General features: G+C 40.8%; 1 protein-coding gene across 1 annotated transcript; it reads right to left on the reverse strand.

Annotated features, from left to right (window-relative positions):
* Nucleotides 1-1,830: 1,830 nt before the first annotated feature.
* slc7a10a (solute carrier family 7 member 10a) lies at nt 1,831-27,619 on the reverse strand. The gene is made up of 11 exons (XM_080026181.1): nt 27,499-27,619; nt 22,101-22,305; nt 18,556-18,707; nt 8,559-8,684; nt 7,560-7,713; nt 6,559-6,682; nt 5,972-6,075; nt 5,525-5,621; nt 5,213-5,362; nt 3,755-3,932; nt 1,831-3,630 (listed from the first exon to the last, which is right to left on the reverse strand). Exons 1-11 carry the CDS (start codon nt 27,602-27,604, stop codon nt 3,530-3,532), a joined length of 1,497 nt encoding a protein of 498 aa, XP_079882307.1. The 5' UTR covers nt 27,605-27,619; the 3' UTR covers nt 1,831-3,529.
* Nucleotides 27,620-27,877: the final 258 nt, after the last annotated feature.

Raw genomic sequence — 27,877 nt, forward strand, 5'->3', positions numbered from 1 at the left:
ATAGTTTTATTTTTTATCAAAATGTAGGTTATTGCTACTGAAACAGAAAGGTCAGATTACCTGCGTAGGGAGGAAGAGTGTGAGAAATGACCAGAAGCCAAAATGTTAAGTTAGATTTTTCGCTGCATCGTCAGGTTGCTGTACTAAATAACATGCTGTGTTTTGAATGTGCCATGCTACCCTTGATTTGCTTCCGTCTTTAAAGAAGTTTTTATCAGGAACGGCTGCTACTGTACATGCTATGTGCCATTAGAGATGTGTCCATCCATGCCCCTCCCACAAGTAATCCCTGCCCTTATCATCTCTTTGTATTCCCTTTCTTGAGATAAGGAGAAATACATATCAATTTACTCACTACTACTTTATCATAGTTTTCCCACCTGTCCCTTGTAATTAAAGCTCAAAGCCAGTTGACCTCATTTGACTTGTAGTAGTTATGGTTTAGCTGCTTATCGGAACAAAAAACTAAATCTCATATCTGCAGAATGTACGTCTTAACTTGCTTTGTAATGTACAGAAGGGTGTAAAAAAGAAACTTGCCTTAATAGTTTTTTCTTCACTGTTGTAAATATAATGGAGCGTGTTGGGGTTTACGTAGGCCTACATGTTTGAAGAGATGAGATTTGTCTGTGTGTGACGTGACGTGATCGGTACAACTGGCTGCTCTGGCGTGCGTCAGGAATCTCTGGGATTATTTCGGCAGGGGAGTAACTAAGTAAGGTAAAAATTTGAGTTATTTTTTTTCGATAACATTATTCCAGTGTATTTACCTGTTTATTGAAATGATCATGTGCGACGAGGTCTTGGTGACATTCAGGTCTTTGATTTTCTCGGTCTGCAGCCAACAAATAATAGAGAATGACGTGGTGCAATATTACAATTTGAATTATTTCTATAAAAAGGGAATCTATGTCACATTGACTGTTAATGTGAGCAGGGTAACCTTTTAATATGTGTCAACAAGGATAAATAGTTTATGTGATTCTGTACCCTGGGATTTACTAGTCGGTTTAAACTGCCGGGTAGCCATGTCAAAATCTTCTCAATGGTTTTGTCAGTGTTTTTTTTTCTCTATCACATTTATTCACTTTGATGTAAATGACTATTTCCAATGTGCTACAATCACTTTCTTATAACTGTCACTGTTAGCATCTATAGAGGTAAATACACTGGTTTGAGGCCTTTGGAAAGCAAATTACTACTGAACCATTTTGTATGAACGTGGCGTCACATCTCCATGCTGTTTTGATTTTGAAGCTTCTTCCCCGCCAAAGGCTGAACATATACTGTGTTTTAAATGAATTGATCTCATTTGGAGAACTATATTTGTATATTTTGTGCTGAAAGGAAGAACGAATTATACCACCATGACATTGAGGTGTTTAAAACCCTGTAGGCTAACAGCCATCATCTTAATAGTCCTTGTTTTGTCTGTGCCTGCAGTTAATAAAATTCAAGCTCTTTATCATTTCACTGAATTGTAGATGAAATATATGCTGTCATAGGTTGTCTTTTTCTGCATCAAAAAAATACTACTACTGTCAGTATTACTTCTACTAGGTAGATAACGGCTAGCCATGTGTTCACCCAATGTATTCACAATTGCATTCATTTGTCACAACCTATATTATAGTGTCTACAGCCATGTGAATACTGGTTCAGTCTCAATGCTAACATTGTTACCGTCATGTTTATTATGTTAGCCTTCTAATTAGCACAAAACCCAACAGTACAGCTGAAATGGCAATTATTGACCCGATGATTGGACTAGATTAAAAGACACAACAACCACTAACATATTAAAAAAAAAAAATTTAAAAATCCTTCTGAAAGTTGCTATATTTAATATGCAATTACATTGTTATTCTTTACAACAAAGACACTCTTTTACAAAACACGGAGGTACACCCATCAATTGTACAGTATGTAAATGTATCACACAACATGTCTGAGGAATGTGGTCTTTGTAGGAGTCTCTCTGGCGCATTCGTAAAACAGTTGTTCTTTTTCTTTACACAGTATTTACAGATCTCAACTGTCGCTAGCAGCACCTGGACATGGCAGACAGACATGCATGTGGCTCTCTAGCGTGGGTTCTTCTATTTGTGGATTTCTTCTAGACAGGGAAACGTACTGAATCTAAGTTCCAACATGCTGCTTTATGTAATGTTTTAAAAAAAGGCCATTGGCCCACACCTTCACATGCTCTGTTGTAATGCACCACATAAACAGCTGATAAGTAAAGTGCTGTGAGAGATGACCAAAATACACATACAACACCAATGTCTCCTGGACCACAACTTCAGTAAGGATATCACTTAGACTGTCTTCACTTTGTAGGCAACATATTGTGGCCCAATTGAAATAAGTCAATATATTGAGTGAAGTCAATTCAAGTCATTATAATCAATTTGACTATACTATTTCAAGGGTATCACGGTAAATCAGGCCATCTATAACAAGTCACAGGGCCAGGGCTAATTGCAGTGATGATGCGATTTGGGGGTGAGTTGGAGAAGATCCATGCACAAGTAAACCTCCATTGCAAGCCGCCCAGCTATCCGTCTATAAAGTTTTCTTCTAATGTCATCATTGAACAACACATTAACATATAAAGTACCGTGTCATAACGTCAGGCGCGACATGTAACTGGCAGGTCATGCACTTTGTTAAGAGTTCACAGTGCCATGCAAGCCCAGAGATGAGAACATTTCAAAAGTTAAAAGGTCAACAGAGGCTGGAGGGGGCTTCAACTCACCATTAAAAAAAACCTGAAGAACAGCCTGTGTGGTAATGGTGTAGCTTATTCATTTAGAGTCAGCCATTCGTCTAGCTGACATACACAAACTTCCTTTCTCCTGTGCAGTGAATATTGCTGGGAAAGTTTTAATAATAATAGGAAGGCACATAAAGTAGGCTATCTTTCAGGAGAGACTAGCGATATAATAATAGAAAAAGATAATGGCTAGATAGTGTAGCTAGGCAGGAAAATACTCATCCACAGTTGACACACGGTAAACACATCATGTGAGTCATTATTAAAATGGAGCTGAAGGTAGCAGCGGTAATTGACAAAGTATTGCCAAAGGCGGATATTTGCTTGCATATTTACCTCATAAAAGTTATTCCACCGTCAAAATACCCGCACAAACCAGTACACTATACCGACACGTATACATTTCATAAGGCACATTAGCTCAAGGGTTTTAGTTCAATAGGGGAAAAAGAGAGATATTGGCATAGTGGTGGGAGACGGGAGGGACAGTACAAGCAAACCACAAATTGTAACACATTCCACAGCTTTAGGGCTCAACATGCTAATGCCCTTATTATAACCACCAGCTTCTTTTATTGATGGCAGACCCATGGTTTTTTTTAGGGGCTGCACCATGTATGAGATCATGGACCAAACCATCTCTTCACCATTCACAAACTGACCAAATCCACGTGAAAAAAAACTAACGGAAAAAACTGGAAGTACACGTGTTGACGTAAAAAGGGGGGAATTCCCTGGGTCCACCGCACATGCTCAGTCATTGGCTTTGGAGGCAGTGAGGGGTTGAGTCTCTTCAGTGTCTTCCTGAGGAAACACCACGTAACAATACTTCTGGCCCACGTATGTGACTCTCTCTGCAACACAGAAGACAACAAGAGTTTAAATTACAATGACTAAAAGCTGACATGGATATCCCAATATGTTTTTTGTCATTTGAATATGTAGTGTTGGAGGCTACCCTGGCAAAGACCAACTCACCAACTATCCTGTACACCCATTTGGGTTTGTTCTGCCAATGGACACCCACAAAGTAAACAGGGACCCCGGTCAGCATGATGACCATCCCCAGGCCACACACCACTGGTTCAGAGTACAGGCTGAAGCAGAGCAGCACGGCCCAAAATACCAAGTAGGCGATGGGCACCAACATGTTTACCTGCACGCGACACAAACAGACATATTTTCACACAATCCTCAAGTTTTTTTCTGTTTGTTTTTGTGTTTACAGGAAAGCGATTGGTACCGCGAACTCATTGATACTAGACTTTTAGAGTGTCTGAAACAAGGCTAATACACATTTGTAAACCTACACTGTCTTTGCATACAGTATCCACCTATAGGGCTAGGATCATTATTATAATTTTTATTATAAAAAGGAAAAAAAGAAATAGAATTGTGAGCCAAAATGTAAGTCACATGTGTGACAGCAGGGGGCGCCAACATATTATCCATGTCCTTGACGACTTCCATTGTCTTAACAACCAGCAGCAAACACATAGGACCCATAAATAATCCTGTTATCAGCTTTCAGCCTCCCTTTACTTTGGCTGCTAGCATAGTGTTCTTAGACTGACGGGAGAAGCTGCTACTCAGCTGAGGTCATAAGCTTAAAATATCAGTGTGTATGATTACCAGTTATGGATGGAGGAAGCTTTATGAAGCTTTCTTTCTGTGTGTGCTAAAATAAAAGTTTTTTGAGGGGATATTTCAAATCATTGTAAGTTTTTTTTCAATGCGGTTTAACCTTTCTTCCACAAACAAAAAGTGTTTAAGGCCACCAGAGAGCTTTTGGTGAAAATAGTAAGAAACGTATAAGTTACAACTGCTACATCCTGAGCCAGGCTCTGCTGGCTAGTGAGCCTGCAGCCAGTTAATTAACAAGTTATTTGATACAGCTGCTACACCTGCCAGTGACATCTTCCAGCTGTCTTAACAACAAAACGAGAAACCAAATGATGCTAACTTCACCCTCTCCTGTAGTTACGTTTGTTTTATTAAATTCTGAGAAAATGATTAAAAATAAATGTAAGCATGAAGAACAAGCCGTGTGAAGGTAAGATGAAAATTATATTTATGTTGTTGCCAATTCAGTGATTATTATTTATTAATAATTTAATTATTGGTCCATGTCATGTTTTCCTGTGTGTAAGCCTATCTGAATAAGCCCTAAGCATGTTTGAAAGATAAAGGGAATATATTTCTTACTTTTGTTTTCACATTTCCATGCATTATTCCTGTGTTCTGCACTGTGTTCACATTTCACAATTACAGTTTATGAGGTGAGGTATTTGCAAAGAGTCTCCCAACAGTCCAATTATTTTAAAGTCAACTTCAGAGTGCTATGGTTACATGGAGAAAAAACATTTGGTTATATATTTTCTGACGGGAAGTAACTGAACACCCTAGGTTAAATCCTGGGTTCTCAGGTGTCTGTACCTTGATGGGTCTGGCCAGGTTGGGTCTCTTATATCGCAGGTAGAGGAGGCTGGCGATGGTCACACCATAGGACAGATAGTTGATAAAGGACACATAGTTGATCAGGTTGTGCATCTCTCCAATGCACAGGATGAATATGGTGGCAATGCACTGTGGGAGGGGAACGCAAGTTTGAATGTCAAATACATTTAATTTAAAATAGTGCCATATAAATATGCAGAAATAATTTCTGTTTGTGCCAAACACTTTACTTGTGTGGCCCACTGAAGTAAAAAGAAAAAACAGGAGGATAAATGTATGTGCAGTACTCACGCAGACCAGCAGGGCGGGGATTGGAGTGCAGTTCTTGAGGTGGATCATGGCCAGCAGGTGAGGCAGGTGACCCTCTCTGGCTCCAGAGAAACACAGTCTAATACACGGACACATGCCTGTATTAATGTATGATCAGGTTTACTATAGATGTTAGGATAACACTTTGAGGGACATAGTTGTAGGTTAGAAAAGCACATAAATAAAGGTGTCAGGTTTTTTTTTTTTTTTTTTTTAAGGTTTTTTTTGTTGGCATTTTTATGCTTTATTGATAGTGTAGAAACAGAGTTGAAATGGGGCAGAGAGGGGAGTGACATGCAGAGAACGACCGCGGGCTGGAATCGAACCCGGGTCCGCTGCTGGCCGAGGCCCATGGGGGGGGGCGCCCTACCAACTGAGCTAAGGGCGCCCCCGTGTCAGGTTTTGTGTATGTGTGTGTGTGTGTTTTACCTGGAGGAGGTGAATAGATATCCATTGATTCCTCCAAAGGTGGACAATGCTACGGAAATGGGCATCATCCAAGAAAAAATCCCCAGCAGCTTTTCCCCGAATGTCTGGAAAAAATCGTGATGGATCAGATTATTGATTTTTAATTGTTGATTAATTTCACTGAAATATCCTATGTGCATTTAGAACATCAACACTGTGGCTACTAAACATGCAAGTTTTGTGTATATGAGATAGAATGCTGTTTTTTTAAGTCTCTTTAGGTGGTTTTTGATCTAAACATTCTCATAAAAGAGGCCTTATCCTCTTAATATCCGAGGACACTGCCTCTAATTCAAGTCTTTTAATGAAGTCACAAACTGAACTCATGGCTGTCCCCAGTTTTCTCCCGGCAGATCATGAAAAAGCACTTTAATCATGTTGACTGATTGATTGGTTGGCTGAGGTCTGTCTCATGCTGGTGTCCTTAGCTTCAGCTGACTTAACAGTCCCAGACGTTTTACATTTCCAGACAATGCAGACTCTTGTTTAAACAGCATAGAAGCTTCCTATTTAAAACGTCCATTCACAGAGCTGGACAAGGCGCTCACCACTGCCACAGCGTTGGAGGCCAGCAGCTCTTCAGGGGTCATGGAGGAGAAGTAAGCGATGTTGGTCATGGTGTAGACCAGGGTCACCAGTGGGATGGAGATGTAGATGGCCCGGGGCAGGTTCCTGATAGAAGTAACAGTGATAATTCAAGTTTTATAAAGTGTGCATTGCAAAGAGTGAGTTGAATTTCTCCAGGTTTTACAACACCAAGCATCAACATCGACTTATGAAATATAATTAAAAATATGGAGTAGGAATTCAAACCAAGTAGTGCATGTAATAACGACCTATGCCGTACGCTATGTTCTACAGTATAGGTGCAAGTGTTAACATTTAGACCGAAGCAGTGTGTGTTGTATTTTAGTCAAAAACCTGTTAGGGTACATTTTTCCGATTTTTGGCTATTTTGGGTCCACAACATGTGCTTGTCCTCATATTAGTATAAATAAAAGGTACAAAATGTATATCAAGTTGTTAATTGAACCAAACCCAGTCTGTTTGGGTACATATATTTCTCCTATACAACCATCTTTAACGGCCATTATCTCAAAATGGGTTATTTTTTTAATTCTCTCAACCAAAAATCTCAACCACTTACAACACTAACATTTCCATAATAATTCTTAGCACTATTCTGAAGGTTATTACAGAAGGATGTGTACGTATGCTGTTGATTTTCTGATTTCCTACTTGAAAAAAGGCTCAATCAATGTTTTGTAAAAAAAAGTAGACACTTATATGTTGTGAAAATGAAATAAAGATTTTAGCTCTGGCTTTAGCCAACATCTAAATCTTTGATTGTTAAAAAGATGCAAATTTACACATAACCAATTATATATTGCCATATGTAACCTTTCTGAAACAATTGTCATACCAAAAATAATAGTTTTAAGTAGTCCAGTGGCAGAGTTTGATGATGATATTTATCTGTTAAAATGTTTTACCCTATTCACCTGAAGCGTCTGGCCCTTTAATACCATCATGCAGTGTGTTGACATACTTGCGTGGCTCTACGATCTCCTCTGTGACATAGTTGAGGAAGTTCCAGCCGCTGTAGGCGAAGGAGGCCTGAAGGAAGGCTAGCGCTATCTGTCCTACAGACGGATCCCCACGGAACTCAAAGGCCACACTGGGCCGCAGCGAGTCATAGTGACCTGGAGGAGGCGAGGGGATGTGGATGACAACTTTAAAATCCAAAGTTTAATGGCCTCCCTGTCTCTTTAAAATGTAAAGTGTAGGGACATAATACACTACATGTGGTCCTTGTGGTTTTCACCATAGCACAACTTAATTGGCAGTAGTGTACAGTGAATTTTAAGCAAATGTTGAAAGTTATTCATCACATTTTCTTCACCCATTGTCTCTATATGAATACCTACAGCTGTACAGTAGAAGGTTAAAGTTCTACTGGAATATACTTTTGTTGCCATTGTTTCTACCTGAACAACTTTTAATGGTGTGTCTAGTTCTGATCACCAGGGGTCAGCGGTGTGGATACATACTGTACATGCTGAGGCAGAATGTACAGACTGGCTGCAGCTTATATCCCACATGACCTCACTGAAAACAAATGCAAACCAAAGTCATGGTCCCACAAATAAGTGCTTATAGGTTTAGCAGCACTATAGAAATAACATCTATCCTACAAACCAAATGTACAGATGATACCTTCATTTGTGTTCTGCTTGTGTGACATATTCTTAACCTACAAATCCCAAATTCAATTTACATATTATTAACATTTCACTGGCTATAACTTTTATAAAAAGCCCTGAGTTTATTTGTAGAATGATTTAACTTGTATGAATTGATTATTTTGTTATGTCTTTTGCTGCTGTAATGATCCTGTTCTGTCCGTCTATCCATCTTTAAACGGCTTCCATTGCTATTTCATTGAAGACCTCTGGATATACAGTGCATAATTAGTTCCATACCAAACCACAAAGGGACCAAACAGAAATGACTGTCTCACATGAATGTTTAACGTGCGTGTGTTTACCTCTACAGATTTGGACGATTCCTACCACTATGATGAGCACCAGTGCGAGGAGTTTGGCTACGGTGAAGACGTCTTGAATCCTGGTGGCCCAGCGCACACTGGAGCAGTTCACCCAGGTCAGGAACACTGCAGAAAATACAAAAACACTCAATGAATAAGAATCTCCACTTAATATCAGAGGAGATGAAAAGACTTTGATGTTAACCTTGAGGGAAAAGCATAGACAGCTCAATGTCTGTTCTTATAATTAAGTGATGTGTATTTATTACATTGAGGTACATGCATACAATTTTTAAGACTATAACAAAATAAATCGCACTTCTATCGGAGCAATACAATGTATTAATAGCAGACAAGGCCCCAGAATGCCACCTGAGTGAGAAAAAGTCCGATGAGTGGAAAGATGCATAATACGTGATTCAAAATGAACATTTAAATTATCTACCTTAGGTGTAGCTTTTATAAATAAGGTGATGGTTACCCTTTGAATAAATATATATATATATTTTAGAATCAATGCTCTATTGTTAAGCACTGACAAAGTAATCGCTAGCCTATACAATCTCCATACACATGTATCACAATCCACAGTAACTACACAATGAAACAAGCTGTTGTTGGTTCACATGGATTACATGCATTGTTCTGCCTCTTTTACATCTATGCTTAAGGTTACGCTGTGTACATAGTCTCACAGACCCCACATTCCTCTTGTCAGCACACAGAAGTAAAAGAAAGGACATCTTTCCTGACCAAACAGACACAAGTCAATGGAACTGAACACTTCCTCCTTCCTGTTTCCGACTGGCAATGAGTGTTGCATGCCACTGACCTTCACACTGACCCTCAGTCTTGCCTGTCTGCTAGTGCCACCATAAAAAGGGCTGGCCAGATTCCAAGTGAGCCAATCCGAATAAGTGCAAGTGCTTGGCTCTACAGTTGCCCTCTAACTCAAGTGCACGCGTACGAGCGAGAGGAAAAACAAAGTTGTGTGTGTGTGTGTGTGTGTGTGTGTGTGTGTGTGTGTGTGTGTGTGTGTGTGTGTGTGTGTGTGTGTGTGTGTGTGTGTGTGTGTGTGTGTGTGTGTGTGTGTGTGTGTGTGTGTGTGTGTGTGTGTGTGTGTGTGTGTGTGTGTGTGTGGCTAGCTACCAGAACAGAGAAGGGAAGACTTTTGTGCAGTATACTTTTTCAGTCCTGTAAACGTTATACCACAAGTTGTCATTAGGCCTACTGCAATTCTGTCAGCCAGCTCACTGATGGCTTAAATACACCACCGTAGTTAAAATACAGTGTTTATAGTATAGCAGCTGACTAAGGGTTGGGCTGCCTGAACCTGCTTGCAGCCTGCACTTTAAATATGTTGTATTATACACGCAGTTTGTTGTATGATACCTGAGGTTTGTATGGGTGCTGTGGACTTTCAGACATGCACCTCCTTACATGAATGTAATGCTAATTCCAATTCCTGGTTGTTCCATGTTTGAAATAAGCACTTCCAACATAGCTTGAGGCAGCCCACTGTCATTAACATAAAAGGTGTAGCTCACATAACAATGAAATACATTAGAGTTAAGTACTTATACATGACTCTTTAGTTACCATTGTTCTTAAAGGTCACATATTATTCTTATTTTCGGGTTCAAAATTGTAATTTCGGTTTCGACTACAAACTGTTTTCAAGGTGTAGTGTCCAAAAATAACTTTATTTCTCACAGTGCCATTGCAGAATCTCTCTGCCTGAAACACTCTGTTTTAGAGCCTGTCTCTTTTATAAAACCTCAACCACCTCAAATATAGTGATTGATCTAAATTTACGATGGGTCCAGGCGTGTGAAGCTGTTCCGTTCCATAGTGTTCAGTGTTTCAGTCTGTCTGATCCTCTCCAGGTGTGCGCCCTTGTCAGTGACTTTACTGCACCAGCTGAAGCCACTCTGTCATCAGGGCATAAAACTGACAGGCAGAGCTTCAGTTGGTGCCAGTGGGCACAGCGGCAGAGTGGGAGTCGCGTGCATTGCTCAAGAGCTATGTTGTTTGAACCAACACACGCACTCTGGGATTTTTTGTAATCGTTACTCTTTCTTTTTTCTATTCTACTACATCTGACGATAAAAATAATCTAGTTAGGATGCAGTAGGCATACAATTAGGACATACTTTTACTTATTTATTTCATCATAACATTGCCCCTTGATCTTGCCTCTTGCGTTTATATCTTTCGCATCCCCGTTTGTTTTCATATGGAGGCTCCGTCGATGTGATGTCACTTCAGTTGCGCACTGGATTATGGGTCAGAATCGCCCAAATAGCATTCAACACTAAATATCTCGGCCGGATGTAGTAGACATCCAAGTATTCCTAACCATCCTAAATCTGGCCACAAGAATCGGGACATCCTAAATCACATACTACATAGTATATATTATGGGTGCTGGAACGCAGGGTGTATCTTTACTGTGCAGTTTGGCCTTTTATCCACAAACAAACATCACCCTAAAATATTTTTGAAAACTCCAGCGAAGTAGAGATTTTGGAAAACTCTATATCTATGTAAGTGGGAACAGTGAAACTCTGGCAATTGTTTCCATCTACTGAGCATGTGCCACACCCACTCAAGAAGACGCTCAATGCACATGCTCACAATGTTCTTGACGTGACACATTATAGTTACCTACTGGCCTGTCGTGATTACGTCAGCGTTTTCAATCGTTTTTTTGCATTGCCATGTGTACAGAGAGATATTCTAAAACACCATTGTGTACATGAATTTGTCTTCTAAGGGAGGGGGGGGAATGCATTTTTTTTTAAATAGGCTATCTGTGTATGTGTGGGCATGGCTTAAGTTGTATAGTGTGTTGGTTACCTAATTGAACTCTTTAGTGAACCTTTGCTGTTAAGTCATCCTCAGTGTAGTTGAGATCATTTTCAGTTGGTTTTAATTTGTTAATAAATACTTGATTCATCCTTCACCGCTTCCGCCGGTCACTAGTTTTTTTCCCAGGGTTATTCAATTGTTAGTCCCTCATCTCCTATACATTCCAGGGATGTAGCAGTAGCCTCTTAGGATTTATGCTATGTTTAAGTACGAGTATATACGAGCAGGGATGTAATCAACTGGTCATCCATCAACGGGGCAACGATCCCCTCCCTCCCCAGGAATCTGAACTAACTGCTTCCGCTGGTGCGGGCACACACACACACACACACACACACACACACACACACACACACACACACACACCACACACACCACACACACAAACACGTGAGTTTTTGGCAGGAGGTTTTGGAGGCACTGGGTAGAGCTTTCTCTCCCCTCCATCACCGCTGTGTTTTATAGTCTCTTGCCCTAGTGGAGTTGCATTTCCGTTGCTGTGTTCCTGCGAGCCCTCTGTGTTAACCCTGACAGGAAGGAGGTGCCAGCGGGCTTTGAATGTGACAGTGCAGGTAAATCTGTGTCCTGCCGTCACAGTTGCTATTGAACGCTGCCTCAACACTAGAATACTAAACTAATTACTGCTTTTACTCTTAATGGATTCTGAACCCAACTGCGTGCAGATTTATCGGGGGGCTTTAAGCTTTAGAAAGGCCTCCTCCTGGTCCTGATTCTGGTCACTGGAGTTACTGAGCCGGCAATAACCTGACACCAGAATCCCTTCAGACTACAGTAAATCTGCAGGATTTAGTCTGAGTGAAATAAATGAAGAGATACTGACAGTTAACATAGTGCAGTCAGTGATGTATTGAAGGGGGTAGATAAAAAGATGCCTGCAGCCAGCCATCACCGTTAATTTTGCTAAATTTAACTCCCATTCACACTTAAACTCCTTTTTTCAAAAACGTCTTTAAGACGAAGCCAACGAGGGCACCAACACCAGCCTGTAACCGGTGGATTGGGCATCGCATCATTATGCATGTTAAATGGTGGCATTACATTGGTTTTGTATTTGGGATTTTGACTTCGACTTTAGACTTTATTGTCCCCAAGGGAATTTTTTTTGTTCACGTCACAGTGCAGTTATGGGCCGCACGCTGATGGACAATAACAGATGGACAACAAACACAACAAGATAAACAAGCAGACAGATATATAGACAGAGTGGGACTGGAGTGATTTTATCTTGGCCTTTTGTTTAGTGCTGCTATGGCTGCAGGCACCAGGCTTTTGCCATAGCGAGCCCTCCTGCACAACAGGGACCTGTACCTGCGTCCAGAGGGCATAATGGTGAAGTGGCAGTTGAGTGGGTGTGTGTTGTCCTGTGCTATTGTCGATGCGATGCGTGAGATGGCCTTGAGATTGAGCTCTGACAGTGTGGGTGTGGGGAGAACGATTCATTTGGCAGCTATGTTTGTGACACGTGTGAGTTTGACCCGGTTTTAGACAGTGAGCATGTTAAAGAAACAGGTGGAACAGTAGAGCAGGATGGACTGGACAATACTTTGATACAACAACAGGAGGAGATGGGGGGGCAACATAGAGTCCTTTATGTGTACGGATGGCATACAGTCTTTGATGGCTCCTTTTTTGAATGTTTGTTGTGTGCTGGTCAAAAGTGAGTTTATTGTCTAGTGTGAGTGTGAGGTATTTAAAGCTGTCAACTGTTTCAACTGTGTCGTTGTTGATGAGAGTGGGGGGCTGGGGTGATGGGGCACCTATTGTTATTTCTCTTGTTTTTTCTACAATGAGATGAAGGAAGTTATGGTTGCACCTTTGGGAGAAATGTGTGACAGTGCTGTGGTAGTCTGATACAGAGTTATTGTCTGATAGGAGGGCGAGTATGGCAGTGTCGTTGGAGTATTTGAGGTAGGTGTTGGTGCAGTCATTGGTGTAGAGGAAAGGGCTTAGCTAACAGCCCTGAGGGCTGTTTGTTTGTGTTGTTGAGTCCTCTCTGACATGAACTACGCTTGCTGGAAAAGCTGAATATTAAGTCTAGCATTCCTATATGACAGGCTTTCTATTCTGTAACTCACAGGGCGTGTGTTCAAACATCTCAACCTAAGTAACTTTAAGTGACATCTTCATGTCCGGCAGCTTTCTTGTTCTTGTGCTTATTGTATTAACTCTTAATAGACATGATGCAACGTCACAGGGGAAATTCTTTCATATTATAAGCATTATGGTGATGATCCTATCAAGATCAGAGTACAAGTTGACAGGTGGTGTTTGCGTTCTTTTTTCATGATCCAACTATTTTCTTTCTATGAACGCCTCTGCAGAGCAGCTGTAGTGTAGCTGTTAGTCTGATGACTGACCATGATCCCTCAATTAAACTCAATAGCAGTTTTGTGCAGCGTTCAATATCAACAGTCCAACATGGTCATGGAATCTGTCTGGGATTGGCCTAATTTGTGCATGACGTCTGCATTTATTCTTAGCCGGCGTACTGTGTGTGCAGCACTGCTTCATCCATTGCTGTTTACTCTGAGCATATGGTTGGATCATCGTCCTGACTGCGGGCTCGCTTTCCCAGAAACCAATAAAAAGGCGAACAACAACTGCAGGAACAAAGGACTGAGACGTTGCACAGTGTGACTGTCAATGAGATTGAGCTGCTGGCAGCAGCTCACTTTTATGACACATCTGGTCCAAAAGGAAATCTACAAAATTAACATTTGAGTCATTTAAAGCAATTCTATTTTCATATGTTAAGAAGTTGTTCCATTAAATGAAATGAAAATGGCAGTTCCCATTGATATTTGAAAAACTCCTTGATTTCTGAGGCTTGTAGTGGAATACTTTAAAGTCATCCATCAAAAGCAGTAGGCGCGCCGAGGTAACATGATGCAGAAAGCTCTGTATATGCACAAAGTCACATTCTTTTTGTGTTATTTATAAAGCTGCATTTATATACGTTTCTGATTGAGAAATCTTGATCTTACGAGCCGGATTTTCACTCATTAGACCTGTGTCCCATCAGTGAGGTTCTCCTACACGATAGCACCAGATCAGCTGTCATTTCACAAGACTATTACACATGGTTCTGGTTATTCATAGCACCCTTACCAATAATCCATCACACGCATTATGTAAATGTAAATCATTGAGCAATATCTCAAACATCAATGTTCAATGTCAAAATGATGATTGGTTAATGATATACAGTATTTAGCATGCTCATATTGAAATAGACTTTACAAAGTGTTTCACAATTCAGGATAAAAATGAAAAACTAATTCACAGCAAAACAATGGCTCAAATGTAAATAAAAAGAACGTTGACCACATTCTTCATTTATAATTGTTAATGGGAAATCGCTTAAGCATGTTTCTTTTTTATATTAACATTGTTGACACATCTGGCCTCAGATTAGCTGAAACATTCTGCTACATTTTCTCTGCCTACCGCTGCTGCACCACCACATTGATGCAGCACACACAAGTGGTGACTGAACTTGGCTCCCTGCTGCACTGGAATTAACAACAGAGGCTGTTATTACGGGTTCTCCTCAGTAAAACGACGGGAGGATCAAGATGTGGGTCCCTCCTGCTCTAAAAATAAACATCATTGCATTGGAGAGATGGTTGGGTCCAATGTGAAATGAATGTTGACTGTTACAACCTTTTACATTTTTTTTGTTGTTTTTTTTAAGATCTTTTTTTGGGGCATTTTTTATGCTTTATTGATAGTGCAGAGAGACAGAGGTGAAATGGGGCAGAGAGGGGAGTGACATGCAGAGAACAACCGCGGGCGGGAATCAAACCCGGGTCTGCTGCCGTGCCCGGCCCGGGGGGGACGCCCTACCAACTGAGCTAAGGGCGCCCCTACCTTTTACATTTTAAATAAATACATTATTATTCTATTGGATTTTTTCAAAAATCATGATTTCTAGTAAAAGGGATTAATATTTCACAGAATCAAATGGTATAACATAGTAAATGTCCTCAGATGGGTGCACTAGTAGGCGCGTGACTGTTCTATTTCCATCCTATTCTTAGAAGACCACCACAGCCAGCTGACAACTGGTCACACACACACACACTCACCTGCACTCTCTCGTGCATAACACTGCAGTGCGTGATCCCCTCCATATATCTAGACTGACTCACGCTCATAAACCCTTCACCAAGAAAAGTTCAGTTGACATAACAGGGCCTCAATACGACGCAGCAGCGCAGAACAACATTTAATCCAGTCAATGTCACTGTCACCAAAAGTGCTGGAAAACTATTTATTTCTGTCAGCCAAGATACTTCACATGTTTATTTCCCTGAAGTGAATTACGTTCACACTGATCTCCATTTTGGCCGAATGCCTTTAAACAGATTATATGCGACTTCAATTTACGGTGAACGGTTTATGGTTATCTAGAGAGTGCAAATGTGATCAACGCTATGGCAGTGTGACTCATTGTAAACAGAATTTACCCAAAGGCGAAAAAAAGCCTTGACCTTTGAATGACAACAGCAGTCCATCCTCCTTTCTCAGTGGGTGACGTTTACAACAATCATTCCCACATTTGCCATGGTGGCATATGGACTTTGGAAGATTAAGCTTATCACCAGTGACATGTCTCATTTCCACGTGCACGCTTTTGGTGACGTGTGAGAACCAATGCTACGGATAATAATCAACACCAAAATACATATCAAAATTGGTATTGACTATTACATTTCTGGTATTGTGACATCCCTGGTTGTCAGGGTTTATTTGATATATTTCACCTTTGTTTAAAGGCAAGTCATTAAGAACACGTTCTTATTTATAAGGGCGGCCTGATAAGCAACGAAAGCCACTTGAAACCATGACCTCACACATTCCTTGCTTAGAAGTAGCTGACAAAGTTTCAGAAGACTGTATGTATGGTATAACTTCTGACCACAGATAGAAGACTAATAGTCTCTCTGTGTTTGTAGGTCTGATGTGAGATGCTGTGGACCAGAGAGGAGGAGAGGGGCGGTACAAAGCAGCCAATAGGAACATCAAACAGACAACCAGAATGTCAGCTGGCCAATGGAATCCCTTCATCATTCATGTGCAAGGTGTCCTGCCCATTTCCTGTTTCTATGGCACCCAGTGACAGGAGCATCACGGTAACCACTGTCAAACAATGCACAATGGCGAGGACACGCCCACTCATTAGCGGCGTCCACAAAGGCTGGCACCATTATATAGTCTGACACTGTTGTTACTGACACGCACATGCAAACATACGCACACGGACAAGCTCTCAACACACTCCGAAGTACAACACATAAACACATGCACACAGAGTGCCCCCCCCCCCCCCCCCCTGATCGAGCTAAGGCGGCAGTTGTAGCATTCTGTCTCCAAAAATAGTGGCGGTCCCCCAGTGTGTGCTCTGTAAATGCTAACTCCAGCCTGACACATCCACACACCCTCACACGCACAGCCCCCTGTCTCTCCATCCAGTTCAGACAAGACCAAACTGGCTGGCCAATTGTCCAGATACATGTAGAGTCTGCTTTTTGCCATTGGCTATTTTGAATACAGATTGCTGTACTACTGATTGGATGGAAATAGAACACAGCGTTTCAGGAGGAATTATCAAATGACAATGACAGCCGTGACTACACTGCACTATCACAGTGTCATAATAGCTTCAAGCCATGAAATGAAAGTGGATGGATTTGGTTTGTAGAGTTCATTTTACCCTTTGTAGAGCTTTTCCTTTGCTTTACATTCATAGAGACTTGTCAGGCCCCCTCTTGTTTGTTTGTTTGTTTGTTTGTCTATCCAGCACTAATTTATGATCTGCCATAATCCAATGCTCAGTCAATATTTCTTTAATACATTTAATTGCGCCCTGATAATAAGATATCAAACCCCTGAATACGTTCTTGTTATGTTGATACTGGAAAGAGAGTCAGCTTTGACGTAAACTAAGTTGGAGTCACTCTGGGTCAAACAGTCAGATGACCTGAATGTTTAGAGTAACAGCAGGTCTTCAGCGTGATACTCAACCAAGATGTCATGATGACTGAGGCACAGTTCCAAACTGGAGCAAGCAGTCATCAGGAATGTAAACCCCAAAGTCTAAGTATCCATTGTAAGGGGATCCTTTGAAACGGATCCCTAAGGTGTGTATCCTACTATTCTTCAACAGTTCAGAAAGACTGGGCAAAGAAGAGACACTGATAATGTAGCTCAGTCTGTATGGACTTGGATTAGAGACTTGAGGGTTGCTGGTTCAAGTCCAGCATGGACCAATATTAGGTTTGTGGACATGGTAGCTGGAGAAATGCCAGCACCCCTACCGGGCACTTCTTCAACAGCTGATCAAAAACACATGCACAACTCATCCATAACATTGAAAGTGAGGAGTCTCAAAATGTACTCTTCAGTCCTGACTGTGGCTCACAGTGAATGTTGATCTATCTAGATTATCCAGTTAATATCTGTACAGGGCTGTAACACAACAGTGGCTTTCTACACCCAGTGAAATATGGAATTTAATTTATCTTTTTAATGCAGTTTTACAAACTAAGTGCATTGCAGTGACACACCTCTTCTCCTCTCACACATTTCGGTACTTTTAAGGCTGAAAATGAAATACAAGTGTGTTTTGAATAATTAAAATGTTTAATTTGCATAGCTTCTGCAAATGTGGATAAGGCATATGACTGACTGCATATCAGAAGGGGGAAGGAATCCTGCCAAGGTTTGCTACTTGGAATTCTGACTTGAAGAGTGTCTGTGAGACCAGACTTTATAATTAATGAAAAGAAGCATACAGTGTCTCCTAACATTTACCCTTGACGTCACTGCACAGGACGTTGTTGGTATAAGTCTTAGTTTGTTGTGGATCAACAGAAGAACCATGTGCTTAGTATTAGTAGTAGAAGTTACTCCAGTTCAACTGAATATTATTATATAAACAAATACTTAATGAAAATCTGAGAAAAAGTACTCTGAGAGTTTGGCATACATAACACTCATTTACATTTAAATAGCATAGCACCAAATAAGGACTTGACAAAACAATTCAGATATATCACGACTTAAAGGACTTTCAGAGGGCTTTGGGCTGTTTGTGACTCACATATACAGATGGTGGCTAGGAGCCTGGTGGCGATGTAAGGAGGCAGGCAGTCGGTGAAGGCCGGCTGCAAGACGTAATTGGAGAAGGTGAGTGCGATGACAGCCAACGTGGTGGGATACATGATGAGGACGGCGCTCCATAACAACAGGAACCTAGAGACAAAACACACGGGATGATGTAGGCAGCCCTTCGCATAACATATTTCAAACTTGACTTTTAAATGGAGACGTTTCGGAGACAATCTGTGGTGCTGACTGCTATTTGGACAGAAACATATACAGTCATATGAAAAAGTTTGGGAACCCCTCTCAGCCGGCATTATAATTGACTCTGCTTTCACACAAAAAAGATAAAAGTGGTATGTCTTTCATTTACCAGGAACAGCTAAGTACTGGGATGTTTTCCAAACAAAGATTTTTTGAAAAGCAGTATTTAGTTTTATGAAATTAAATAAAATGTGAAAAACTGTCTGTGCAAAAATATGGGAACCCTTGTGGTCTTGCTGATGTTAATGCATGTAACAGCATGTAAAACTGAGGACTTTAAACACAAAATTGGTTGGATTATGTTGTTAAGCCTTGAACCTCATATAAAGGTCTGTTTAATCATGATAAAAGGTATTTTAGGTGCCTAAATGCAAGTTCCACTTCTCTTTGACTCTCTGCAGAGATGAGACAGAATGTGATCATCAAATCAGCTCCCAAAAGATCTGAAAAACAAAGATTATTCATTGTCATGGTTTAGGGGAAGGCTACAAGAAGCTTTCCCAAAGGTTTCAATTGTCAATTTCTACTGTAAGGAACGTTGTCAGGGAATGGAAGGACACAGGCACAGTTGCAGTTAAACCCAGGTCTAGCAGACCAAGAAAAGTACAAGAGCGGCATATGCGGCGGATTGTGAGAATGGTTGCACACAACCCAAAGATCACCTCCAAAGACCTGCAAGAACATCTGGCTGCAGATTGTGTATCTGTACATGGTTCTACAATTCAGTGCAATTTGCACCAAAATATCTGTATGGCCGGGTGATGAGAAGGAAGCCCTTTCTGCGCCCACGCCACAGATACAGTTGCATGGAGTATGCAAAAGCTCATTTAGACAAGCCAGATTCATATTGGAAGAAAATGCTTTGGACTGATGAGACAAAAATTAAGTTATTTGGTCTTTATAAAAAGCAGATGTTTTGGTGCAAATTGCGCTGAATTGTTGAACGATGTACAGATACACAATCTGCAGCCAGATGTTCTTGCAGGACTTTGGAGGTGATCTGTGGTTTGTGTGCAACCATTCTCACAATCCTCCACCTATGCCGCTCCTGTTTTTTTCTTGGTCTTCCATGCCTGGGTTTAACTGCCACTATGCCTGTGTCCTTCCATTTCCTGACAACGTTCCCTACAGTCGAAATTGACAATAGAAACCTTTGGGAAAGCTTCTTGTAGCCTTCCCCTAAACCATGACAATGAACAATCTTTGTTTTTCAGATCTTTTGGGAGCTGTTTTGATGATCCCATTCTGTCTCACTTCAGCAGAGAGTCAAAGAGAAGTGCAACTTGCATTTAGGCACCTAAAATACATTTTCTCATGATTAAACAGACATTTCTATGAGGTTCAAGGCTTAACAACATAATCCAACCAACTTTGTGTTTAAAGTCATCAGTTTTACATGCTGTTACAAGCATTAAAATCAACAAAACCACAAGGGTTCCTATATTTTTGCACAGCCAGTTTTTCACATTTTATTTTATTTCATACAACCAAATACTGCTTTTCAAAAAATCTTTGTTTGGAAAACATCCCAGTACTTAGCTGTTCCTGGTAAATTAAAGACATACCACTTTTATATTTTTTTTGTGAAAGCAGAGTCAATTATAATGCCGGCTGAGAGGGGTTCCCAAACTTTTTCATATGACTGTATAAGCCTTGTTTTCACTGAGCAGCGCAGTTTCAGTTCTGTATGGCACAGCACACTTTTTTTTTGCGTTTCCACTGTCAAAAGTTGGTAAGGGTACCAAAATTAGCGAACCGTGCCGATCCTTTTTTTGGCACTCTTTCGTTGGAGTACCAAACCGTCCCATAAGTGTGGGGCTACACACTGAAGTCTGCTGATTGGTCGACAGAATCATCATTTCCGTGTGAGAGATAAGCTGCTGTGTGTAATCACCTCAGCAAGAATGAAGAGTCTTCTGTTTAGAGAAACATTTTGGCACGCAGCTCTACGTTAATTGTGAGCCGGTTTTTCCTGTTCATTTAATTTATTGGCGGGTTACACTGTGTCCCGCTGTCACAATAGTCACGGGGGAACACCCGTACAGTTGTCCTGATGTGCCCTGGAGGGAACGGGGGCACAGGGAGATCTTCGGAGGAAAATTTTTTAAAAAGGAAAATCTTTTGGCTGCTTTGCTTACTATTCATTTTCAAAAAAACGACCACAACAAGAACATCATCATCCCACTTCTGTGAAGGAAAATTGTGAGTCTCTTAAAGATGAATCCACACAGAGCTGCAAGCGAAGTGGTCGCAGATCCACCCTGTTAACCTAGTGCGCTGTGGTATTAATTGCACATGGTAATGGCTGTCAGGCAGTAGGCAGGCAGGCACCTGTATATATCAACCAGTGTGCCTCAATGTGATTTTTTGACCAAATTTTTTTTTTATGTTGTATAGCCTACATTTATGTTTTTCATCAAGACGCCGCAAACGCCGCCTACCAAGTATGGGTACCGTTGGCAGTGGAAACGCAACCCAAATGTAGGGTTACCGTTCCCAGCTGAACTGTGCTTCTCAGTGGAAATGCTATATTTTTTATTTCCTGAGTGACTACACATTCACTCTTGTACTAAGAGCTGCCCTGCACTTAGTTTCCTGCTGTGGATTTCTGTGTAGATACACCAAAGCATTCAGCAGTTTTACAGTCATACTGTATATTTCTACATCATTTTAACCTACTGCAGCCCTGTCACTGTCACCTACCAAATTTCATCAAGCGCCTTTCTTTAATTCAATGCATCTTAATTCTCAATAACAATTATTTCAACTATATTTGAGATTGGCATGGGGGTAGCCTATAGTATATATTTTGATCCTTTAATGATTTTTTAATTTTTAAACTATCATGTTTATCTTTTGGTCTTTTGATGTAATCCCAGTGTTTCTTTGCTCCCTTAACATTATTCAAAGGAATGAGCTAAACAAAGGCACACAGGACTAAACCAGTCCCCCATGCCGGCATGCTCAGTGTATGACCCTCCCTAGACATACAGTACTGCACTATAATCTGCTGGCATGTCACATGACCACATGGAAGTCACAAGACACATTTAGAGCTGATTGGTTCCAGACAGGGCAGTCCTTTGAAATCAACCCTCTGTATGCACAGACAGTAGAATGCAAACTACTGTAAGTGAGTGCAACTACTGGAAACTAAAACAGTCAAGATTAAAACGTCTCAAAACCTATGATGTGGAAAAACTGCTGTTGTAGATTGGGCACAGCAGTGTTATAAGAAAAGGGAGATGGGGGCAACTGGTCAAAAACAAGAGTACTTACCCTGCTAGCCCTCCAAAGATCTCTGTGACGTATGAATAGTCTCCTCCGGACCTGGGGATGGTGACACCCAGTTCAGCGTAGCACAGGGACCCAAGGGCGCAGATCCCCCCTCCACATACCCACACGATGAGTGACAGCCCCACTGAGCCTGCATGCTCCAACACTCCCTTAGGTGAAATGAATATCCCAGAGCCAATGATGTTCCCTGAGGAGACCAACATGTCAGCTTATTTACACTTGCTTAGAGATGATTAAATATTTAACTAGAAGGTAATCTGAGAGTCTACTACTATAACAGTACACACAGAGTCAACATGGGAATTTTATATCTTATCGGACCCTTTCCGTATTAGGGCCACGGGATAGAAGTTTGTTTTCAATATGCACTTTGTGAAAAAAATCAATAAATCAGATGAAGTCGAAATGGGTTACAACCAATCTTTACAGAAAAGGGACATCCTCTAAGCTTGACTTATATCTGCACTGCAATGTAAAAGAGTGAAGTCATTGAATATTTTTCACTTCTGTGTGACGCTTATTGCTGATAAAGAGCAATGTATTATTAGTCGAGCTTAGGAGATGGCTCGTTTCTGCAGAAATGAGGTTGTGTAGCCCATTGTCTGCCTGACTACAATAGCAAACATGCATTGGTTGTGTTTTGATCATGTTTTTACTTAAGGGTAATTGATCCTGGAAATGCAAATCTGTCAATATCTTTCAAACTTTACTGCAGTCTTGAACTTGACTTTTTTCCTTGAAGTGCATCATGAAGAAAAAAATCCTCATTTAATTCCTTTCCCATGACCTAATACTCTTCTGTAGTAAAAGCATAGCTGGTTTAGAGAAAGAAAAATCCCCAAGCCAAGAAATCCTAAAAGGCTTGGTAAAACATCCCAACCATTTATATAGGGATATATTCTAACCTAAACACCTTATCATTGACATCATGTCTGTCTTGTTGTATACTGGATGTTTCTGTGAAGCTGCTGTTTGATCACATTGTACATTTGATAGTATTTGGTCCACTTGCGTATCTACCTTAATAAACAATAAATGTAACTGTAGCATAACAATCAAAACTAGACACACACGTGAAGAACGCATGGGTCAGAGGTCAACGCACTTAATCTATATTGCAACTTTTTTAAGTTGCTTTCTTGATTATACAAGTGGATAGAACAGTAGTAAGACCAAAATCTCAACACACACAGTATACGTAAAATATCTTCTTCTCCCCTCTCTTAAGGCCATTGTTAATGAGTGTAGTTGGATGTGGATATATTTTGACAGGCATGACTGCATACACCAGCCTTATCTCAGCATGTCAAAGCTCTGCCCCGTCCCTTCACTGCGTGATACACTTAAGAAAAACACTTCCCTCTGGTTGACTGAAATGACTCCGGCACTGTATTCAGATGATCGCATTGAGTACCACAAAAGTGAATTGTCTCACACATTCAAACTTCCAAAAAAGACACAATCTTTTTGAGCTGATGCATTCAAACCCTAAAAGAAGAAATCATTATGTTGTGTATGCTTGTGAAGTCTGCCTCGTTAACGCTCGTCCAGTTATTGTTTTATTACAGTGAGATGAAAAGACGACACAGAATACCTGGCAGCACTACAGTATATGCATGAGTTTTTGACCATAGTCATATGACTGACCATAAAAAGCTTTTAATATGTAGAGTAGTTGTGGAATGAAAACATTGGTTCAGCTGCAGCATTATTTACCAAACAGCAGCTGTCCAAGTCATACTTGTTTTTCTCCTCTTTGGAGAACTTTGGGGGGAAAAACTTTCTCACAAAAAAAATATACCACCCTGTGCGCTGTAAACGTTTTGGCTGTTAAAACTGGTCCATGGTTAAAACCCAGTGAGACACGCAATGGCAGCCTTACCCCGTTAGAATGGTTTCTGAAAGCACCCTAATGATGCACAGGGAGAAGGGAGGTCTGAACCGGAAATTTATCACTGTCAGATTTGATTGTGTAGGCCCTGGTGAGATGTGGAGCTGTTGCATAATGCCTATGTTGTGTTTGTTATGTCATAAAGTTTGGCATTACAGCTGAAAGCACAAATCGCAGTCCCACCGACCGGCTCAATCTCCCCGCACGGGAGCTGAGAAAGTTTGTCCAAACGTCCTGGTAATTAATCAGCACTTTGTTCAAATGATGGTGGAAAGTGAAGAGGGGGTTAGGCAGCCATGCACACAGCTCCAACAGTTCACCTCACCAGAGTGGATACATGAGTAGGCTGTATCTGGTGGGTAGTAGCGTGACTCACGTTGTATGTGTGTACTGGCTGCCCAGCCTTCACTCCATCTGTGCTTCAAAGAAAAGACTTGGCGAGTGTTCAGCTGTAACCTGAGTGGTTTGAACATTCAATTCACAGTGACAATATTAAATTAGACCGGGTATATAACCCCTTTGAGGCTCTCTGATACACTGCAAGGCATTGTCAGAACTGCGGGTGTACTTTGAGAGTTTAGCAAAGGATTTGTGCAGCCACAGTGTGCCAATCAAAAAGGGGAAAAAAAAGAAAAAGTGAGTGAAATGGGCCGGCAAAGGAATGAGTATTAACTGGGACGCCGGTATCAGTTTCTATCAAGGCACATAAAGGCATGGCCCTCGGTTATGAAGATAAGCTGTTAAAATGATAACATCGCTTTTGAAAGTGCCATGCTGTTTCCTTTTCCTCCTTGTAAAGCTCTTGGAATGTCAGAGATTGCCTTTCATATTTCACTCTCCACTGATATCTCATCTGAAAGATCTGTCATTTTCTATAAAGATACAACTGCCTTTCGACTGTTGTGGTATGTTTGTCTGTTTGATACTACATTTTACATATGTATCACCCTTAACATAAAAAACAAAAAGGAAAAAATCAGGCACAGTGAGTAGTAATAAGCACTGTACATATAAACTAATGTGTTAACTAGTTTAACAGCCATAATGTGTAACATCTGTCCTCAACCTCCAGTCATCTTGGTTTGTTCGGAATCGGATCCCCCTTTCCCTTGGAGGGGTGCCCCTATCTGTGATGTAAAACCTTTTGATTTGGGGATGTCCTCTAAAGGAACACTAGGGACTGATGATGTCATTGCAGTACAGTATGTTTTCTCACTGGCACACTCCTAATGCACCATGACTCTTCCTCTGAAGTATGAAATTAGAATATGCGTAGGTGGCTCACTGGGGCTGGTAATCCTTAAACATGAGCTTGTATTTCTGGATCATCTTAAAATGTCATTTCAGAGCAAAAAAGGCAGTTATTGAGGAATGTTGATATGCAAGGCTATTTGATCTATTCCACGTGTAAAGTCATGTTGTGATCATTCAGTGAGTCCAGTAAGGCTAGCCTGAAAAATAGTTAATTCAATATATTGCAATATTAATTTTCATGATATCTGTATTGTATCGCCAGCTCCAAAAAAATCGATATTTTCGAGAAAAAAATCAACTGGAGGTACACTATAACCTTTGCTCCTAGATGTAGCACTGAATTGCTGGGTTTTACATTTGAAGAAAGTTTTAAAATGAAACAGCCCTGACTTAATTTGTAAGCTGAATTATCAATAAAGTGCAATGTCATGTAGTAAGACTACCCAGATCGTACACAGCAACTTGTATTTAATTTCTATATTTATAATTTTTCAGTATCGCCATATGCATTGTATCCCAATGTATATGACATATCTTGACCCATATCTTGACCCATGTTATGTGTATTGTATTGTGAAGTCCTTGTCAATACCCAGGCATACAGTTCAGTTGCTTCATCCTGAATGCCCTTAGTTAATGTTGGTGACCTTGATTACTATTAAAGGTGCCATTAAATACTGAAGAATGTGCTTTGTATTTTTATCATTATCATTATCATACTCTGACTGAAAACTGATATTTTGAGAAATCGGTGAATATCCCCTCATGATCCCCTACCTGTGCGCTGAAAGAAATCCAGTGTTTATACACAGCCTATGCTCTGTAAACGAGCATGTTGCTAGCTACAGTTGGCCCTTTGTTACCCGTTGTTTACATACCAGTTTACAGAGCCTAGGCTGTGTATTACCACTAGATTATTTTTCAACACACACAGCTACGGACTGGTAGCGGATCGTGAAAAGATATTCACTGCTTTTGAAAAAGTTATCTTGACAACCAACTTGAACGTGACATCAAAACAATTAGGGCAAAGCTGATGCCTTTTGTCCTGAACAGCAGAGATGCCCTCCTAAAAACATTAAAGTAATCCATACAATGTGTAATATGTACAATAGAAAAGTATAAAAATATTAAACTAAATTCAAGTGTCTCACACATAAATAACTCCATCACATAGGCCTACAGTATGTCTTAAAATTAAGCCAATAGCCATGTCCTCCCTTTGCCTTCAGAATTACACAAGCAGGCTGGATATGATTCCAGGTAGAGGCTCTTTATAAACTGGCAGCTGAGCTGACGCATGGGGAACCCTCTTCTTCTGTCCGATTATAATAGCACATACATGGCTATAGTATAACCTGTAGGTTACTGCTGCTGATGTGGTTTTAAGTGTGTCTGCATACTGTAATTATGTCCAGTACGTCATCAAATACAATAAACAACGCAGCTCCCATAAAGTTCAAGTAAGGTTACTCTGAGCCTAATTCATAGTGGATATTCGTTTCGCAGCAAAATTCTTACAGTATGGCACCCAACTGTTACATGAAACAGCACATGGTGAAACATATTCAAACATGCTCAAACAGGAGGGCTGCATTGTTCAACGTGTCCCACAGCGTGAGTGCACTTCTAGTTTGGGCGGGTAATAATAAGATGATCCCATGCATCACTCACTAATGCCTTGTGGGGAAAGTGAACCTCTCACCCCGTTGTCAGAATTGCGGTGTTTAAGCTCAATTGTCCCACAGAAACACGCGCAGGCTTGTGGTTTGTCTGCATGCCTTTCAAGTACAATATGAGATGATCCAGCCACGTAGGCATGTCCATATTGAGAACATCCCGCCTGATGCAACAGTTTCCACACAGAACCCCGCAATCCAAGCACAACTGGACCTAGACATCAGAGGTGGACCATCCGTGCGTAAAATCGACTCTTTCTGTGCGTTTTTTGGTGCCAAAATCAGATTATTCAGCCATTTCTGAATTATTTATTTCGGTGTCCTTACAGTAAACGCGAACCCGAACAAAAACGGACAGACCCCTTCTGTGATCAACTCCTATTGTTTGATATGATATTGTAACTTTGACAAAAAAAAGCAACCGAAAACCCGTCAAAATGGTTATTCCGACACTCAAACAGGTTTCCCCATTTAACTTCTCCATAGATCTGAAGTCAACCTATAGACCTGCTCTCCACACAGAGCCCGTTTTAGACAAAAGCTGTCACACACTCACCAATGATAATAGCGCAAGCGCTCAAAAGTCCAATTTCTTTTTTCAGAGTGACTCTGTCGCTCTTGGGAGAGTCTGTATCCTTCTTCTTTTTCTCGTTGTCCTCCATCGCCTCCGCCTTAGTGCTTCCTGCCCACCTCGGTCCGGTCCAGATACTGTAGACTGAACCACGCTCCGCTCTCCGGGCTTCCCTTATAATAACCGACTGATGAATGGAGGAGGACGTGCGCATGCGCACGACCCGGCACTATCCATCACCTTGCCTCAGGTAGTGTGAGGTAGGGAGGGTGTGACTGCTCACAACAACAAGAAGGACAGAGTAAATATATTTGCTTATTGCGTTTTTTTCTCACCAAGTCATTAGGGTTTACTGGGCTATTAC

The sequence above is a fragment of the Ammodytes marinus genome (assembly GCF_949987685.1).
Source record: "Ammodytes marinus genome assembly, chromosome: 1".
NCBI classification, from domain to species: domain Eukaryota; kingdom Metazoa; phylum Chordata; class Actinopteri; order Uranoscopiformes; family Ammodytidae; genus Ammodytes; species Ammodytes marinus.

Bases quoted from the DNA above. Each gene is read 5' to 3' on its own strand.
- slc7a10a (XM_080026181.1), bottom strand. From the start codon at position 27,604: ATGGAGGACAACGAGAAAAAGAAGAAGGATACAGACTCTCCCAAGAGC. The intron at 22,306-27,498 runs GTGAGTGTGTGA...TGGTCTCCTCAG, and splicing joins CGCTTGCGCTATTATCATTG to GGAACATCATTGGCTCTGGG. The intron at 5,622-5,971 runs GTAAAACACACA...TCCGTGTATTAG, and splicing joins TATCTATTCACCTCCTCCAG to ACTGTGTTTCTCTGGAGCCA.